The 18872-nt window shown below is 37.3% G+C and overlaps 1 protein-coding gene across 1 annotated transcript; it reads right to left on the reverse strand.

The window, feature by feature from the left end:
* Positions 1-10978: 10978 nt before the first annotated feature.
* On the reverse strand, positions 10979-12028 carry LOC124885757. Its single transcript, XM_047394009.1, has 3 exons — positions 11953-12028; positions 11648-11805; positions 10979-11515 (listed from the first exon to the last, which is right to left on the reverse strand). The coding sequence occupies exons 1-3, from the start codon at positions 12026-12028 to the stop codon at positions 10979-10981; spliced, it is 771 nt and encodes a 256-aa protein (XP_047249965.1).
* Positions 12029-18872: the final 6844 nt, after the last annotated feature.

Genomic DNA, 18872 nt, shown 5'->3' on the forward strand with positions numbered 1-18872 from the left:
ATCCCAAAATACTACTCTGCTTTCATCACCATTATAACGTAGAAATCATGAGTAAAAGACGTAGACAAACCATATCTAACCATTTTAGCCAAAACCCCCAACCTATAAAAGCCATGCAACCACTATGCCATGAAGATAATTCATAAGACCATGCCTTACCGAATCTCTTTAGTACCCAACACAACTATTGGTACATCTACCAATCACAATATTCAATCCTACCGCTTATACACCCGCGGTATGATCTATCCATCAAAAGATTCAGCACTCGTTACAACCTCCATAAGGTTTTCACCACCCATTCCTTTCCTAACCATTTTCCATGACAACAACCCTACCTTACTTTTCAAAAGCTTAACTATTAGTAGTCACCCTAGACTCTCCCCCACTTAGGGACTTCTATATTCCCCGTTTCACAACATCACCATGATCCCTAATGCCACTAGCATCCTAGCACATGAAGAATCATGTAAGGAATCCGAATTACAAGAGCTATCCCTGCCTCCCAAGGTAGGACAGAGACCCCCAAAACAAGACACAGAACCATATGTATGAAGTACTCTACAACAACCACCTAGACTATAATGGAAGATCATCCCGGCCTAACCATACCATGAAAGGAGTCCTTAGACTAGACACTGGAAAAAACATAACCACATATACCATGAGTAATGTAATGTAATGTAAGTCAAAACTCATATTTAGGGAACAGGAAAAATACCCAAAGCAAACCTTAGGCATAAGTGCTATAAGAATGCATGCAATACTACTAGAGTACCATCTTACCCAAGAGAGAAAAGTATCACCAGAATATTTAACTCGACCTTTCCTTCAAGTTCAACGCTAAAGGAAAATTTTAGACTAATCATCAACCTTCCCCCATTACCCCTACGAGCACCATACTCTGCCCTAATGGATATCACCGAAGACGTACACCAGGGTGCTTTGTTCTCCCATACCCAAAACCTTATTCATCCCAATGCTACCTAGAGCCCAACATAGACATGTAAAAACCATTAGAGAAAACTGACTCCAAGGTTTCTAATTTAAGTCAAAACCATTTAAAATTAAACCATGGTCACCAAGGCCATTCAAATATCATTTGAATCCAATCAAATAAATTTATGTTCCCCTTAACCATTTATACAATGCAAAGATTCAAGAATAGACAAAACATATGACAAAATTATATTCGACGGTAATTTCAAAAATATTTTGAGGGCATATAATTTTTAAGACTAAAACCAAGTAATTAGAGAATCCGTAGCGCCCCGAAATCCATTTACCATTCCTTTGCATCCCATAATATTTATAAACATTAATAAAACATAAATAATGCATCACAATCCATGAAAGAATCGATTAAGTGAGTAATCATGTCAAAACCCTTAATTATGCCAAAATCCATATTCAAAATCAAGAATTTAATAATCGATTTCATGCCAATAATAAAGTACAAGTATAGGGACAAAGATATGTGCAAGCTCAATGATCTAACCTGTTGAATGACTAGATCCCCAGTCCTTCTTTTCAACCTAAACTTTCGACCTATAAGTCACAACTTTCTCACTATTGTAATTCCCAAGCCATCAACTTTATCCAACCTACCAATTTACCTCCACAATCACTGAGCTAACATACTCCCTTTACCAAGATCAAGCATCTAGATTCAATCCTAGGATCTATCACCCACTATGTACTACTTGAAAAGTACCCTTATAGAATATACATAAGCATAGTCTACCCCACAAGAAGGACTCTCCAAATCCCTTATTCACCTATCGACAACCAATTCACTTTTGGGAACCATTCCTCTTATGCATGCAAGAACAAACCATTCCATAGAGAGATACTATAACAGATGGAATCTCTATCTAAAAGATCCTTAATTTCTCCTTAAGCTCTTTAACTCCACCAGAATTATTCTATGCAGAAAGAGAGAAAGAGAGTGTCTGAAATAAGACCAATTTCCAACCAACCTCCCCAATAGAAAAACACCATGAGGGTCATTAGAAAGGACCCCAAGAAGTTCATGTATCATCAAAACCCAATACAAAGAAAAACCTTCCGAGTTAGAATCTTTAACCCTAACCAACTAATAATAGAAACACCAATTTGGAGACCAATCTCCAAGATCTAAGATAGAACATAACCTTTCCTTAATATTTAGAGAATGAAACAAAACTATTATCCCATTCCATAACAGACTCACCGGGGAGCCTAATTGGTCCGACAATCAAATAATGAATATTACAAATGCAACCAGTGCATTCCTTGAATAAAATTAAAATCCACCATATTCAAGTCAAACAAATCCACCAAGATCCCTTTTTATTACCAATAGATACCACATACCCCCATAGACTCTTTTGGCAACCAAAGAGTCATCTACCGAGGTAGAAAAAAGAAGAAGAAAAGAGTCTGAGATAACCTTAAAACAAAAACCAGAATACAAAACCACCAATGGGGTCATAAAAGAGAGAAGACCCTAAAATAAGTAAACCATACACATGATACATCCAAATTACAACTCCCGTTAGAAAGCGTAAGCGATCGTCATCAAATATAGAACCCAACTAGGTTGGGGTCGAATTCCACAGGGAATACTGTGTAAAATAAGTGTTATGATTATTAATAGACGGTTGATCAAAAGTTCTGAAATAGAAAAGGGTTTGTTTGTTAACGGTGAGGTATGCTGACAGCAAATTATGTTCCAACTAATGAGTATGCTTGTAAGTTTTGATTCAGTGAGAATAAATAAACTAGGATTATGTTCACCAAGATGTTACAACAGTCAAGGTTATGAGTTATCCTGAATTCCAATGTAACAAATTCTAATTGCAAGAATTATTGAACTCTAAAGTTCATCTATTCGTTTCTTAACCTTTATAGATGATTACCCTTTAATTCTTTCGAACTTAAAAAATATATTGATATGTTCAATTTTTTTTCTCAAGTGGGTTAATCCTGTTAAGGCATCAACCTTTAACCCAAAGGTTAAGGACTTTAAGATCCTTATAAATCTCCTCTTTTCCCAACACACATATTTCTACTCAAACAAGTGGTGTTCTTGGGCTCACCCTTCAAGTTTGCAACCAAGAAAGATCATAAAAATGAAGAGGAGTTTATATAATTGCTTAGTTACAAAACTTAGGCAAATCTCACAACCCTAAACAACCCATCACATCAAGGCTCCCATTACCCTAGTTATAAGAGCTTTAGCCACACATCATAGAAGAAGAAGAAGACTCTATTGTGTTTCTCCTAAGTAATTTAGAAAGTTACTTACAAAAAGATCCAAAGGATTGTTCTTGATCTTCAAAGAAGAATAGTAACTAAGATGTTAAGATCCACAATATCAGCTTATTTCTCAAAGAATAGTAGGTTACAAATTGCTCAAAAGTTTAAAATGAGATAAAATATACCTAATCTAAACCTAGACTAGGTATTTATATGTTTCTAGGTACTGGGGATTTGAAATTCAAACTTCAGTATTGCTGCGTCATGGTTGAAGGTCAAGTTGACGGCCCATCAATGTCCTGATGGTCTATCACTTGGACCATCGTTGAGAGTCTCAAAATTCTTCATCCTATTAAAGAAGTGTCGATCAAGTTAACGGGCCATCAATGGTATGACGGTCCATCACTTGGACCGTCACTTCATCACTTGAGGGGAAACTTTTTGTTTTATACTGATGTCTAGGTTAATGACCTATTAGAGGTCTAATGGTCTGTCACTTGGACCATCACTTGGGTATCCATTCTGTCCATTCTGCTTAGTATTGCTGGACACCCTAATGGTCTGTCATATGGTTGACGGCCCATCAGTTCTTTTTTTCCCTATTTTTCCAAGTTATTTCTTCAGCTAAGTTCTTAATCTGAAAACATTACAAACCAATATCAAATATACCATCAGTTTCTTAAAAACTCATAATTACCCTTTGTAAAAGATGTAAAATATTCTGTCCAAAGCCAGAATGTCAACACCCTCAACTTAAGATAATTGCTTGTCCTCAAGTTACCCAACACCATATTATATGAATGAACAAGACAATGATGGGCATTCAATTGTTCAGCTATGCATAATACAACCTCTCAACTGTCACCTAACTCATGTAGCTTCAACACATCAGGATCTACAAATGGCACTAGTGCCAAATCAGCACATACATGATCACAGACATAACAACTCATAGAATTCAGTAAAAACAAGTACGGCTCAAGTTGTCCTCACAGTCAAAGAAATCCACCACGCTTTGTTCAGTTAACCTGTGGACTATAAACTAAGACTCTTAATCTAAAAAAAAGTTACAAATACAGCACACACACCCATAAGCTTGCCTTTATCATCTAATGCTCTCCTACAGTTGATTTGCAAAGATCAAACATGACTTTTGATGGCTTATAATGAGGTTTCAATGCTAGGTGAGGAATGATTTTGGGGAAGTGACTTTCAAGTTCAGATTTCACTCTCTTCACCCTTAGTTTCTTCTCACCATGTTTATTATTTTTCTTCTTCACTTACAATCCATATCATTTATTCACTTTTTTTTACATCAACCACCCTCAACTTATGCTCTCAGTTGAGGTACACAATAGCTAAATAGATTAGGGTAATATGAAATATTTTCTTTCAACTCCCAACCCACTTACATCAGATTGTTACCTTCCCAATAGTAGCCACCCTCAACTTAGGTATTTTACCTAAGTTAAAGTGAGCGATGTCCAATACTGGACCAGGGCCAAAATTAGGTGTTAACATCCTACTGAGAGTGAATCAAAATTATTGGGGCTGAATAAACAACAACAAAAGCTCACAGAGGGTGCAAAGGAAAAAATCACATATTTTTAGTGGGATTTTTATGGCTAAGTGGACTACAATTGAAGGAGGCCTGCTATCCTATCCTATTAAATCAACCACAAGGTACCACAAATGAATCGGGTAAGTTCTAGTTGTATACACTACGCAAGAACTATATCAAAATACTCCCACACATAAGCAATAAGCTCATACTTATCCTACAAATTCTTGGGTTCACATCACATAATCATGCTTACTCTATCTTTTCTTCCTAATGCCGATCACAGATTAAAAATGGTTGATCAAAAAATATTAAGCGACGAAACATTCTCATACACAAGCATATTACAATATTCTGCCACAATTCAGTATCTATTCATACATATAAAAGATGCTAAAGGAAAAGAACATAAAACATTTATAATATAATCACTGAATGATATTTACATCACGATGCATAAGAAAAGAAACATAAACAACAACCTAAACATGTCGGTTCTACTAGATAACCCATAAGGGAAAATAACACAAGATATTAAAACCCCCATGGTGACCAACAGCACAATAAGTACCCCACCTTCTCTAAATAAAAATGCTTTATCCTTAAATGCATGAACAATAAGGTACAAGAAGTGAAACACTTGCAAAACCTTTCAGGCTAGCAAGTCAGTTGAATGTGGTGAGGCTTCTTTGGCCTCAGGTGCAACATCAGTGACCTTAATAGTGGTGGGGGTGCTCATAATAGGTTCCTCCTAGATTAGAGGTATCTTGAATGGCACTAGATCAGGTGTGGCCTCCTTTACTGGGGTTGAACTAGTTGAGTCTCTCGCTGCTTTATATTCAGCCTTTTTCTTTCTTTTTTTTTCGTCTCTCTTCAATCTTTTAGCAATTTTTCTCATGTCTCTAGATTCTCTTTCCTCAGGTGCCATATCTTTGTGCCTTCTTCTCCTTAAAGTCTATATGTCAGCACTTTCATCAACCTGCTTACCTTTATCTTTCAGCAGCCTATCTATAAGATCAATAAGGCCCTTATTTTCGTCACTGATTATCAATATAGGATCAAAAATAGGTTGTGATGGTTGCCTTTTCAGCTCAACAATGTCATACTGTTCTTGTTGAAACTCTGCCATAAAACTTATAAAATCTGGAATTGATAACTCATCTAACTGCTTATTCACATGCTCCTCTATGTCTTCCATCCTGGCATGAATATTTTGATAAGGTCTGAGGGCTTCCTTAATAATACGGTCAATGAATGTCTTGAACTGCTTTGCCCATGCATTCAGCTGCTTCTCAAGCTTTTTCTGGGCTTTCACAGATTTGGTGAAATTATCTTGTGTCATTCGGTATTCAAAATATTAAGGTGGGACAGACGCGGTGTTTGTAGTTTCTCCCACTGGGGGCAAAGAAGCTAACCCTGTAGAAGCATCGAGAGTCACATAATCCGGTGGCACATAAGTTGTAATCGGTAATGGCATAACTATGGGGATCTCAGATGTCTCTGGGGATGGAACTGACTGTGACTGATAGGCAGGTGGCTTATTGGCTCACATCTCATATAATTTTGAATCATCATTCTCTTAATGTCCTACCTGTGACTTGCTCGAACCTCATTGTCAACCCCTCTGATCAAAGGCATATTTGCTTGGCTGCATAGTTTCGTGATCAAATATGAGAATGGTAAAACACTCACCACTTTGTGTGGACGGGCGAAAAGCTAGTTAAAAATAATACGATCAAAATCAATCTTCATCCTATCAACCAAACTAGCAACCAACATTGCCCTGTGACTGTCCAAGTTTGCATTTTCCCCTGTTGATGGATAGTCTGACGGTCCGTCAGCGGGGCCGTCAACTGAAATTTTTGATTTCCTCTTTCTCTTTGGCGAATTGGCAAACATCTAGTTGACATCTTATCATTAAGCACAATAATCACCATATCAATTCAACATTAAAGACTAGTTTCAGCATTTTTGGCCATGAGTTACTCAGGCTTCACCCAGAACAATATTTACCAGAGTTCAATTAAATCAGAAGCACAACAACAATAACAAGAAAAAAAGAAGTTCTTTCAAACATTATCAAACTCACACCATTCATGTTCTTCATTTTGAAAAGAGAAGTAGAGTTTTGATCATACCTTCTCCTTGAAGTACTCTTCAATACTATGAACTTGTAAGACTTGAACAAACTATACTATTCAGTTTTCTCAGCGAGAGATTTAACTTTGATTCTAATGAGAAGAACAGAAGAGGGTGGTAGTTTAAATTGGAGAAGGGAGAAGATGAAGAGTTCTAAGATGAGATACATTTGATTTCCATAATGAATGTGCAAGAATTTAAATGGTTTTGGGAGTTAAAGAAGTGGGAACATATGTGTAACTAACTCCAATTACCCATTAAATATGTTTTGGGTTGGATCAAAACAACGGCATGGACCTTTGATGACCCGACCCGTTCTTTTTAAAAAGTAGGATTTTTCTATCGGGAAACCTGACGGTCTATTAGGTGTTTGATGGTCCGTTGGTTTCACCATCAAGTCTTACCATAACTTTATTTATTATGCCTTACTATGACGGTGAAGGTGATGGTCCATCAAAAGTTTGACGATCCATCGTGGTGTCCATCAGCTCTTATCCATAACCTCAATTTTTTAGCATCATGTTGACGGTAACTTTGATGGTCCGTCAAGGATGTGATGGTCCGTCAGCTTATACGTCAGGCCTCATCCATAATATCCATTTTTTTCCATGGTTTCAAAGGTTTCAGCGATGGTCCGTCAGGCCATTGACGGTCCGTCAACATTCTCGTCAACCTTCCTCAACTTGATCAGATTCTATTTTCATGTATTTTTATTCCTGCACACTTCAACAAGCATATCAAATTGCACTAAATAAACAAATAAATTTAACTACACTTACAACAACACACTGTGTGTTTCCTCCCACTAGCGCCTGATTTACTATTGCAACACGACTCAGTTATCTCGATTACTCAGACTTCATCGAGATAAATTATACTTAAGCATTTAACCGAGTCTATTGGACCGATATATAGCTTGAATCACTGCCCATTGACCTTGAAAACACTTCCATATTTGTTTTTAAGTTCGACTACTCCATATGAGTAGACGTGTGTAACTTTGAATGGGCCAGACCACTTAGACTTAAGTTTACCTGGAAAGAGCTTCAATCTGGAGTTGAAGAGTAATACCCAATCGCCTTCTAAAAATCCTTCTTTTCAATCCTCCAATCGTGGTATTTATTTATTCTTTCCTTATACAGGTCCACTCTTTCGTAAGCCCCAAGACAAAATTCATCTATCTCATTCAGCTGCCCTAGTATTACTCTGCTGCCTCCTTTCAATTTAGATTTAACCTCTTGAGTGCCCACAAAGCCTTATGCTCTAGCTTAATCGGCAAATGGCTTGCTTTTTTATAGACCAGATGATATGGAGATATCCCAATATGTGTCTTGAAAGCTTTTCGATATGCCCATAAGGCATCATCGAGCTTTTGAGACCAATCATGTCTACCTGCGTTCACCATTTTGGCTAGAATTTCCTTTATCTCCCGATTTGAAGTCTCCACTTGCCCACTGGTCTATGGATGATATGGAGTTGCTACCTTATGCTGTTTTACCCTATATTTTGCCAAGGCAGCCTGGAACACTTTGTTGAAAAAATAGGATCTTCCATCGCTTATAATAGTAAGTGGTACTTCAAAGAGTGAGAAGATGTTCTTTTTAAGAAAGACATCCACTCTTTTGCCTTCATTGTCAGCCAAGACAATGACTTCCACCTATTTGGTCACATAGTCCACAACAACTAGGATATACTTTAGCCCATAGGATCTTACAAATGGCCTATGAAATCAATACCCTAGACGTCAAATAATTCAACCTCCTTCATTTTCGTTATAGGCATCTCATCGTGTTTTAAGATTGACCCTTGTCTGTGGCACTGATCGCATCTTCGTACAAACTCATATGTATCCTTGAACAAGGTTGGCCAATAATAGCCACTTTGCAGTTCCTTTCTTGTAGTAGGATCATCTGCATGGTGACCCCCAACTGGTGAAGCATGACAAGCTCCTAGAATACTCAGCATGTCAACTTCTGGGATGCATTTTCTGATAATATTATTAGTACAACACCAAAATAAATATGGCTCATCCCAAAAGTATCTTGTAACATCGTGGATAAACTTTCTTTTTTGATAGAAGAAGAGGTTTTTCAGAATGATTTTGCTTACCATATAGTTGGCAAAGTCCACGTACAAAAGCACCCTTTCAAGTACAACAACAAGGATTTTCTCATCAGGGAATGCATCATTAATTTCAAGTTTATCTGTGATTGCCTGATTTTCCTCAAGCCTGGATAGGTGGTCTGGGACCTAATTTTCGTATCTTTTCCTGTCTTTGACCTCAAAGTCAAACTCTTGCAGAAGCAGCACCCATCTGGTTAGCCTTGGTTTAGCATCCTTCTTCGCCATCAAATATCTCATGGAAGCATAGTCTATATGAACCACCACCTTGGTTCCCAACAAGTAAGCACAAAACTTCTCAAATGCATAGACAACTGCGAGAAGTTCCTGCTCAGTAACAGTGTAATTCTTCTACACCCTATTCAATGCCTTGCTCTCATAGTAAATGAGGTGAAACAATTTTCTTTTTTCTGTCTAAGCACAGGACCAAGTGCCACTCCACTTGTGTTATACATGATTTTGAATGGCCTAGACCAGTTTGGAGCAATAATAGCTGGGGCAGCCACTAGTTTCTCCTTAAGGCATTCAAATGCCTTCCTGCAATCATCATCAAATAAAAATTTAGCCTCCTTCTCCAACAACTTGCAAAGTGGATTTGCAATTTTAGAGAAGTTTTTAATAAACCGGTGTAGAATCCAGCATGACCTAGGAAACTACGAAGTCCCTTCATTGAGATAGGAGGGGGTAGTTTCTCTATAACTTCTACTTACGCCCTGTTGACCTCAATCCCCTTGGCTGAAATTTGATGTCCAAACACAATTCCTTTCTTTACCATGACGTGGCAATTATCCCAGTTCAGCACGAGATTAAATTCCTTGCATCTTTGAAGTGCTCTACTCAGGTTCACGAGACATAGTTCAAATAATTCGCCCACTATAGAGAAATCATCCATGAACACCTCAAGCGTGTCCTCCACTATGTCGGAGAAAATTGACATCATGCACCGTTGGAATGTGGCTGGTGCATTACATAAACCGAACAACTTTCGCTTGAATGCAAAAATTCCATACAGGCATGTGAATGCTTTTTTCTCCTGATCTTTTGGGGTAATCGAGATATGATTGTATCCCAAATGCCCATCCAAAAAGCAGTACCAACCCCTTCCTGCCAAGCGATCAAGTATCTGATCCATAAAGGGCATTGGGAAGTGATCCTTCAATGTCCATGAGTCAACTTCCGATTGTCCATACACACGCGCCACCTAGTCACTGGTATAAGAGGAATCAACTCGTTCTTCTTATTAGGAACTATAGTCATGCCCCCTTTCTTGGGCACACATTTCAGGGGACTCACCTACTTGCTGTCGGAGATGGGGTACACTACCTCTGTGTTAAGCCATTTAATAATCTTCTTTTTAACCACTTCTTGCATTGGTGGGTTTAATCTGCATTGATGCCCAATAGTTGGTATGCACTTTTCCTCTAACTAAATTTTATGGGTGCACATACTCGGTAGAATACCAATAATATCAGCAATCATTAACCTTATAACCCTTTTGTATCTCCTCAGCACAGAGATAAGGGCTTTTACCTGATGCTCACCCAAGTCTGCTGTAATGATCATAGGTAAGGTGTTTCCACTGCCTAGAAACATATACCGTAGATGGCCCGACAACTCTTTCAGCTCCAACACCGGTGGCTTTTTAATAGATGGCTTAGCTGGTGGTGTTGGATGATTTTTAAGGTCAAAATCCAATTTCTTAGGAGCATATGAATATGATCCTATTCATGTCAGGGAACATACTGTCTCCTCATATTCTTCGATACCCTTACTATCAAAATTAATCAATACCGAAGCTAAAGTGTCAATAATAAAAATTTTCTCAATCGATGCCTCTTTCTCATCTTTATAATATACATCGACAATAGAGAATACAGTTATATCTTTATGCTGCTTTATTGACTGGCAAACATCAAATTAGACTACTTTATCATTGAGCCTAAACTGCAGCTCATTCTCCCGCAAGTCAATCAACATACTCCCAATTGAGAGGAAAGGTCTACCAAAGATTATGGGTACCTCGAAGTCCACCACACACTCCAGGATCACAAAGTCGGTAGGGAAAATAAAACTGGCCACTTTCACAAGCACAATATATAGTATACAAACTGGGCGCTTTATTGATCTGTCTACTATCACAAGTCTCATGTTAGTAGGTGTGGGATCTCCCAAACCCAACTTATTATAAACTTCCAGTGGCATCAGATTAATACTTATCCTAAGATCACGCAGGGCTTTTGCAAAATCCAGCGATCTAATAGTACACGGGATAGTAAATATTCCTGGATCTCCTTTCTTTTGCACTAAGGATCTTGTAGAAATAGCACTAAAATGGTGAAGATTGTCCACCGGTTCATAGCTCACCGTCCTCTTATTTGTGACAAAGTCCTTCATGAATTTAGCATAGCCAGGTATTTGTTCTAGTGCCTCTACCAAAGGTACATTTACTGTCAGCTATTTTAGCATTACCATGAATTTGCTAAACTTCGTGTAATACACCTTTTACTTTAGTCGATGGGGAAACGGAGAAAGTAGCTTTGGTATAACAGTAACCACTGGCTCCCCTTCCTTTTCGTTCTATTTTACTTTATCAATCTGCTGATAGTCTGGAATCTCATTACTATCCAGCTTCTTAGACTCTACTAGACGGTCTTTTTCTGCTTCCGCATCCAATTCCACCACATCATTAATTATAACTTTGCTTACAGAAGGGCCCGATAATACTTTACCTCTGCGGGTGGTAACTGCCATTGAAAAACCATTATTTTATGAGTTTTGTACTATGTCACTCGGCAGTGTACTACTTTTTCTCTGATTAAATACCGTAGATAACTGGTTCATCTGCTGCTCTAGTTTCTTGATGGAAGTTGAATGTGAGTCAACTAACTAACTCATAGATAATAAGTCACTCTTCATTTCCATCACACCAGCATTAGTCATCTCCACCTCTTTCAGTAACTTCGCCATCATGTCTTCCATAGATATTTTTCAAAAACTAGTAGTAGCAGTATCATAATTTCTAGGAGGTACATACAATCCACTCCTGTCATTCTTATTCTTTCAGTTCCCTTGGTTATGATCTCTATAACTAGATTTGTCATAGCAGTTCTGACCTTGATTTCCTTGGCTATTTCCTCGAAAACCCCCTAGTTATTCAGATAGTTAGCCTCCTCCTTAAAATTGAACTTGGATTCCCTACTTTGTGACCCCACGGCCTTCTCCTTCTCTATCTTCCCAGATAATAGATAGTTGGTTAGCAAATCTATCCGAGTCTTCATATGGGACATGTCTTGATCTCACTCTTTCTCCCCCTTCCATTGTTCGGCTGTCATACCACTAGACACAGTAGAGCTTGCTACCTCAGAATCCTTGGTATGCTAAGCTCTACTCTATTTAGTCATTCTATCAAGCATTTTCGAAGCTTCAGGAAACCTAAGATCCATAAATGCTCCACCTGCAACATTATCCACCGTCGGTTTTGTCATAGAATTCAAGGCTCTATATAAAGTCTCCATCAAATGTACATCAGTTATTTTATGGTTGGGGCGTTGCATCAACTTCTTCTTGAATCTCTCCCATGTCTCATGAAGAGCTTCGCTCAAAAGCTGCTTGAAATTACTTATCTCATCCCTTAACTGTAACATTTTGGATGGCGGAAAGAACTTTTCTAGGAAAGCTCCTTTCAACTGCCACCAGTTTGTTATAGAATCAGGAGTCAACCCATTCAACCACAGTGTTGCCTCCCCAAATAGAGACAAAGGAAATAGCCACAGACGGATCGCATTCTGCCCTGCTCCCAAATTACAAATCTCGTAGAAAGCGTAAGTGGTCATTGTCAAATATAGAATCCAACTAGGTTGGGATCGAATCCCACAGGAAATACAGTGTAAACTAAGTATTATGATTATTAATAGACGGTTGATCGAAGGTTTTGGACTAAAAAGGGGTTTATTTGTTAACGATGAGGTATGCTGGTAGCAAATCGTGTTCCAACTAATGAGTATACTTATAAGTTTTGATTTAATGAGAATGAATAAACTAGGATTATGTTCACGAAGATGTTATAGTAGTCAAGGTTGGGAGTTATCCCAAATTCCAACATAACAAATTCCAGTTACAAGAGTTATTGACATCTTTTACGAGGGGTAATTGTACGTTTTTAAGCAACTGAGGGTGTATTTGATGCTGGGTTTTAATGTTTTTAGGTTAAGGACTTAGCTGAAGAAATAACTTGGAAAAATAGGGAAAAAAAGGAACTGACGTCCAAACTGATGGGCTGTCAACCATATGAGGGACCATCAGGGTATCTGTCAACACTAAGCAAAATGGATAGAATGGATAACCCAAGTAACAGTCCAAGTGATGGACCGTCAGACCTATGAAAGGTCATTAACCTCGCCGTCAGTATGAAACAGAAAGTGGACCATCAAGTGATGAAGTGACGGTCTAAGTGACAGACCGTCAACACACCACAAGGAAAAGAGTTTTCAACACACCAATGTCGGCATCAGTAGATGGCTCGAATTCCCGAGGGATTATAAGAACATTGAGATGATCCCAACTAATATCGAAACCCGAAGTAGCACCCCTTAGTGCAAGAGATAGAGAAGTAGTAACCAATATCCATTTTGCCTAATTGACAACCCTTGTGGGATACTCACGTTTATTCAGGAAATCATTACTCCTTACCTTGCTTATGTCCAACCTCGCCTCATTTTTCTCGTGCCAAAATTTGGCTAATAAATTAATGGAATGCCAAAACTCGACATTGGTAACCTTTCATAGAGATCACTAAAATAAGTTCCATCTCCTGAATAGGATTAGTGGAGACCGATGGGACTCCATAGGGAAAACCAGAAGTTATAACCCTTGAAAATATCTATGCCCCGTGAGTTGCACTAGATTCATCCATGTTGTTTTTGAGTAGAACAGGTAAGTTTCTATAACTTTAGATTGTTGAGAAGGCAAGATCCAAAGAGTGAACCACGGAAGATTTAGAGAAGAGCTCAAGACCTTAGACTCCTGACAGCGCCCAAGCGCATATGCAAGTGTACGTGATCTACCAGGTAGTAAAGTGGCCTTCAAGAAAGCTGAATATCGATCCCATAGGGACTTGGTTTTGCCAACTATCCAATTCTAGTTTAACGATTGAGAAAAAGTAAACAAGAGAGTTTTAGAATTGCAAACTAAAAATAAACTAAACTAATATAGAAAAGTAAATGACTTTGGACAATCAAAGAACAGAGACCCAGGGTTAAGGCTTACAAATAATCATACTATGCCATTGAACTTAATTCATTAGATTTCTTATCGTGGTTGTTTATTCGTAGGGTTAATCGCATGATCATGGTCTCCCGACCTCTAACCATTTACCTAATGTGGACATTACAACTACATAGTTGAGCGGGGATATAATAATCTAACTAAGTTATTTAAAGCTATCATCCTACGTGTGGATCAAGTAAGGCTTCTAAGTACATCCCTGTCCTAGATGGTAATTTGGATTCCTTATTTTATAAAAGAATACAAACCATACTCTGCTTATTTCCATGTTCTATTTTCCTATTCCCTCTCCCAATATCACAAAGTTGACAATGAATATATTCTAAGGGTAGCTACTCCTTAAAATAGTTAAAACAAGGATAAAAAATCAAACATAATGATAAGAAACTCAAACTTAATTCAAAATGAAAGTATTCATGATATTGGCCTTAACCCCAGAAAAGAGCTTTTAGCCGCTAATAAATATAATCGTAATCAAAGTAATTGAATACATAATTAAATCTATTTAAAATCTAAATTAAATAAATAAAAACCCTAATTGAAGTATTTTTTGGGCCCTCTCCAAGTTTCAAAGTTGTCCAAGGTGTTTAGCATCAATTACAAGTGCCCTATTTATAGGAGGCAAATTTGTTCGTCGGTGGAATAAGGATCGCGTCGCTAGGGTAATTTGACTTGATTAGGGGTCGAGAAGCAACCTAATAGCTAGGTCACACTGTTTTGGGTTCCTTATTAATCTTTTGGTGTATATCACAGGACGATAGGACTTCTCAAATTCCCTCACTATCCTAAAATATTTTGGGTGTCCAAATTTGCGTCAAGTTGCATATTGTGCTTTTGTGATCCATTCCAAGCCTTTTTGATTTTTTTACACTTGATTTGAAGCTTGTATATACTTCATATATAATCATAATCCATTAAAAAAATCATAATATAGCATCAAATACAACAATTTATAGCTCAAAACAACACAACATCCAAGACGGTGAATAAAAAACACGAGTTAAGCATAGGCTGATTTCACTTTGATTTTTAACTCATTGTTTCGACTCTTGTCTTGATCTAATTGACCCTTGAACATTAACAACAAGTTGTTTTACATATAAATACATAATAATAACCTTAGAATCTCATTAAACACTTTATAACCGAACACAATAGACTAGACAAATACTTAGCTCAAGTTAGTAACACTAGTTTGCTCGGTTGAACTCTAAATGATCAATTTGAATCAAAACTCATTTGAAAACACCTTTAAATATTGTAAACACATAAATGGACACTTAGATGCCCATTTATATCATTATAAACACATTAAGCACATGAATCATCCTAAAACAAGGCTAAATAGGCTAGAATAGTAACTCTAGAATGCATAAATTCACCCAACATCACCACCCCACACTTAAAGCCTTGTTCGTCCTCGAAAAACCCTTTACTATAAATGCCATGATCTGGAAAAAATCCACACTTCTACTACAACCAAGACACTCAAGTTAGTACTACAATGACTATAAGGAATGCAAGTTTCTAAACTAAGCATGTTATACATAATTTAAAGCTCAAGAATCCTACTTCAAAACACCCTATCCTAAAGAATTGACTCCACAAGTGGAAAACTCATGCATATTGCTCAATTAATGACATCACAAGAATTACCCATATTCATCAAACATGTGCCCTCACAATAAGAGAGTTACCTATAATCACTCACAATAATACAAAATATCACAATGGGTATACAAATCAAGTTATGCTCACTCTCACAAAGAATTTACAAATTACACTAGATGAACCATAGGCTTGCCCTTAGTGTCATACTCCACTAATATTAGAATGTTGAACTTAGGATTAATTAGGTCTTTTTCTGATTGTAATGTAGGCTAAGGGATGAGTAGAAACTATTTGGGAGTAGTGACTAGCCTCTCTAAGAGCTTTAATACACTACATTATACATTAAAAACCAATCTCTAACAACCAAATTTCACCATTTTGTCTACCCATTTCTTTTGTTTTTGCTCCATCTCTTTAAGCATTTTCACAAACACTTGACGAGCGTATTGTTTATTCCTTCAAGATTTTTTTCTTTTTCACAACCATGAGAATATTTATAACACCATTTACATCGCTCCCAACCACAACACCTCAAATATAAACACCAATAACTATTACCTTGGGGCATCAATTTCACCTTCCTCCTACTTCTTGAATTTCACACTCCTTACTTAATTATTTTACAATTAAAGTACTTAGGAGCTTTTTCTTTTGGGATCTAATTAAGGTCCATCAAAAAAAAGATTAGGATACATATGAGGCTTCCAAAGAAAAGCTAAAGGCTCAACGGGGCTCATTAGGATTATGTATAAAGGGTAGGTCAAATAGAAGGTAAAAGCAATGCTATCAAAGAAATGCCTATATCATCTCCTAAACCCACTCTCTTTATTTTGCCTTATACACACACCGGGCAAGTTCTAGACATCACATGCAATAAGAAATATACAATAAACTCACATTACACATGACACATGCTCAACTCACATAGGATCATCATAGACTCCTAACCAAACAATAGCATGAATTCAAATTTAAGCCACCAAGTACAAGAGTCACAAACATGAGCCTAGGAGTCTCAAAAGTAGCAATTCACTCATACAACATGCTTTTACCAAACAAAACACTTGCACTATGCAATCAAAAATAGCACCAACAAGAATAACTCACTTATTCCTAAGTTAAATTTTTTTAAATTGAGTTAAAAATTGGGAATTTCTCCATCCCACACCTAAAAATCTGCTTTGTCCCCAAATTGAATTTAAGAGTAAGAGATAGAAATACTCTCTAAGGCCTCTAGGCCTAGCTAGTAGAATCTTTTTTTACTTCAGAAGGATACACGGGACCCCACATTTAGTCTTCGCCATGCTCCTTAGCTGACATTTTCGGTACTTAGACTTCCCATTTACCTGCGACTCAATAATTAAAAAAAAAAATACGTGAAAATTAAAAAAAATCTAAAAACTAAAAAGAAAACATATCTTAGCTTGGGTTGCCTCCAAAGAAGCGCCTATTTAATGTCGCGGCATGACCCAATCATGTTTTTTCCTCCACCTAGAGGATATGAATTTCACCCCCAACTTAGCATTCATTTTTTTTCCTCGCTCATAGGGTGGTGGTACAAAGATGAAGGAACCGAGTAACGGATGATGCATGGTAAACCACTAGCCTTGAAGTGAGGTGTGTTTTTATGTTACTTCTTCGGTGTAAAATTAAGAATATAGGATTTTTGTTCCTCATCTTTACACTCTTCCACTACTTTAGGTTATTTCACAGACAAGACATCATCTAAACATAATGTATAAAATTGCTTCGAGTGAGGCCCAACCAATCCTACTTCTAAATTTACACTATCAATAACACACTCACTTTAATTCTCTTTCTTACTTTCAGTCTCAAAAGAAAAATAATAATCTTGGTTTTGATTCTTGTGGTAATGGTAGTATCTTCTTAACCTGTTCAACAATTTTAGTTTTTGAGTACTCAGACTTTCTCGAATTATCAACAACTTTGTCTGCAACCGGTTGGGAAGTCAACTCTGCATCTACCTCCTTAGGTGTCTGTTGAGCATTGCCCACAAACATGACTGAATCAAGATTAAAAACACACATATCTGTAGAGTGATACAGATAGTAACAAACCACACACCACCTTGTGGGTTGCTCCACAGGTTGGAAACAAGAAGGTCCCCTCCAAATGCTTGGATCAAAATCTGGACAATAAGCTTTATGGTGGGGTCCTCCACAATAATGACAAGAATTATCATCCCTCAGAAACCATCTATCCATGGCTGACATCTCAAGAAGAGTGTGAGAAAAATAAAAATAAGCAAAAATAAAAAAAATAAAAAAACCTAAACTATTTAGAACTCAATATAGAAAAATTAAAAATAAGATAGTTGCCAATTTATAAGTCCCCAACAACGGCGCTAAAAACTTGACAGCACCCAAGCGCACGCGTAAGTGTACGTGGTCTACCAAGTAGTAAAGTGGCCTTCAAGAAAGACAAATATCGATCCCACAGGGACTTGGTTTCGCCAACTAATACGCCCAAATTACATCTCTCTTAATAGAGAGTAAGCGGTCGTTGTCAAATATATAACCCAACTAGGTTGGGGTCGAATCCCATAGGGAATATGGTGCTAATTAAGTTGTATGCAGATTAGTTGACTTTTAATCATTCATTTCCGTAAAATAAATAGGGGGATTTGATTCAGTTCACAAATTAATGGTTTCAGTTTAGCAAGATGAAATATGTGTAGTAGTAGTAAAATTCAGAGAAATAGCAAGCCAGGGTTATGTTCACCTTGTATTTTTCAATACTTTCTAACTATGGGCTTTACGAATACATACATAGATCGTACTTACAGAGAAACGTATTATATTTAATAACATAATCCTAGTGTTTCTCAACCATCAAGGACTAATTCACTTTAGTTCTCTCGAATCAAAAGCGTTTACCAAAAACAATATAAAATCTC

The sequence above is a fragment of the Capsicum annuum genome, chromosome 7 (genome assembly GCF_002878395.1).
Source record: "Capsicum annuum cultivar UCD-10X-F1 chromosome 7, UCD10Xv1.1, whole genome shotgun sequence".
Lineage (NCBI taxonomy): Eukaryota > Viridiplantae > Streptophyta > Magnoliopsida > Solanales > Solanaceae > Capsicum > Capsicum annuum.

Excerpts from the sequence above, each read along its gene's own strand:
- LOC124885757 (XM_047394009.1), bottom strand. The coding sequence starts at position 12,028 with ATGGCGAAGTTACTGAAAGAGGTGGAGATGACTAATGCTGGTGTGATG. Across the intron at positions 11,806-11,952 it reads GAGTGACTTATTATCTATGA|TTACCACCCGCAGAGGTAAA; the intron begins GTTAGTTAGTTG and ends TTTCAATGGCAG. Across the intron at positions 11,516-11,647 it reads ACTATCAGCAGATTGATAAA|CTGACAGTAAATGTACCTTT; the intron begins GTAAAATAGAAC and ends ATGCTAAAATAG.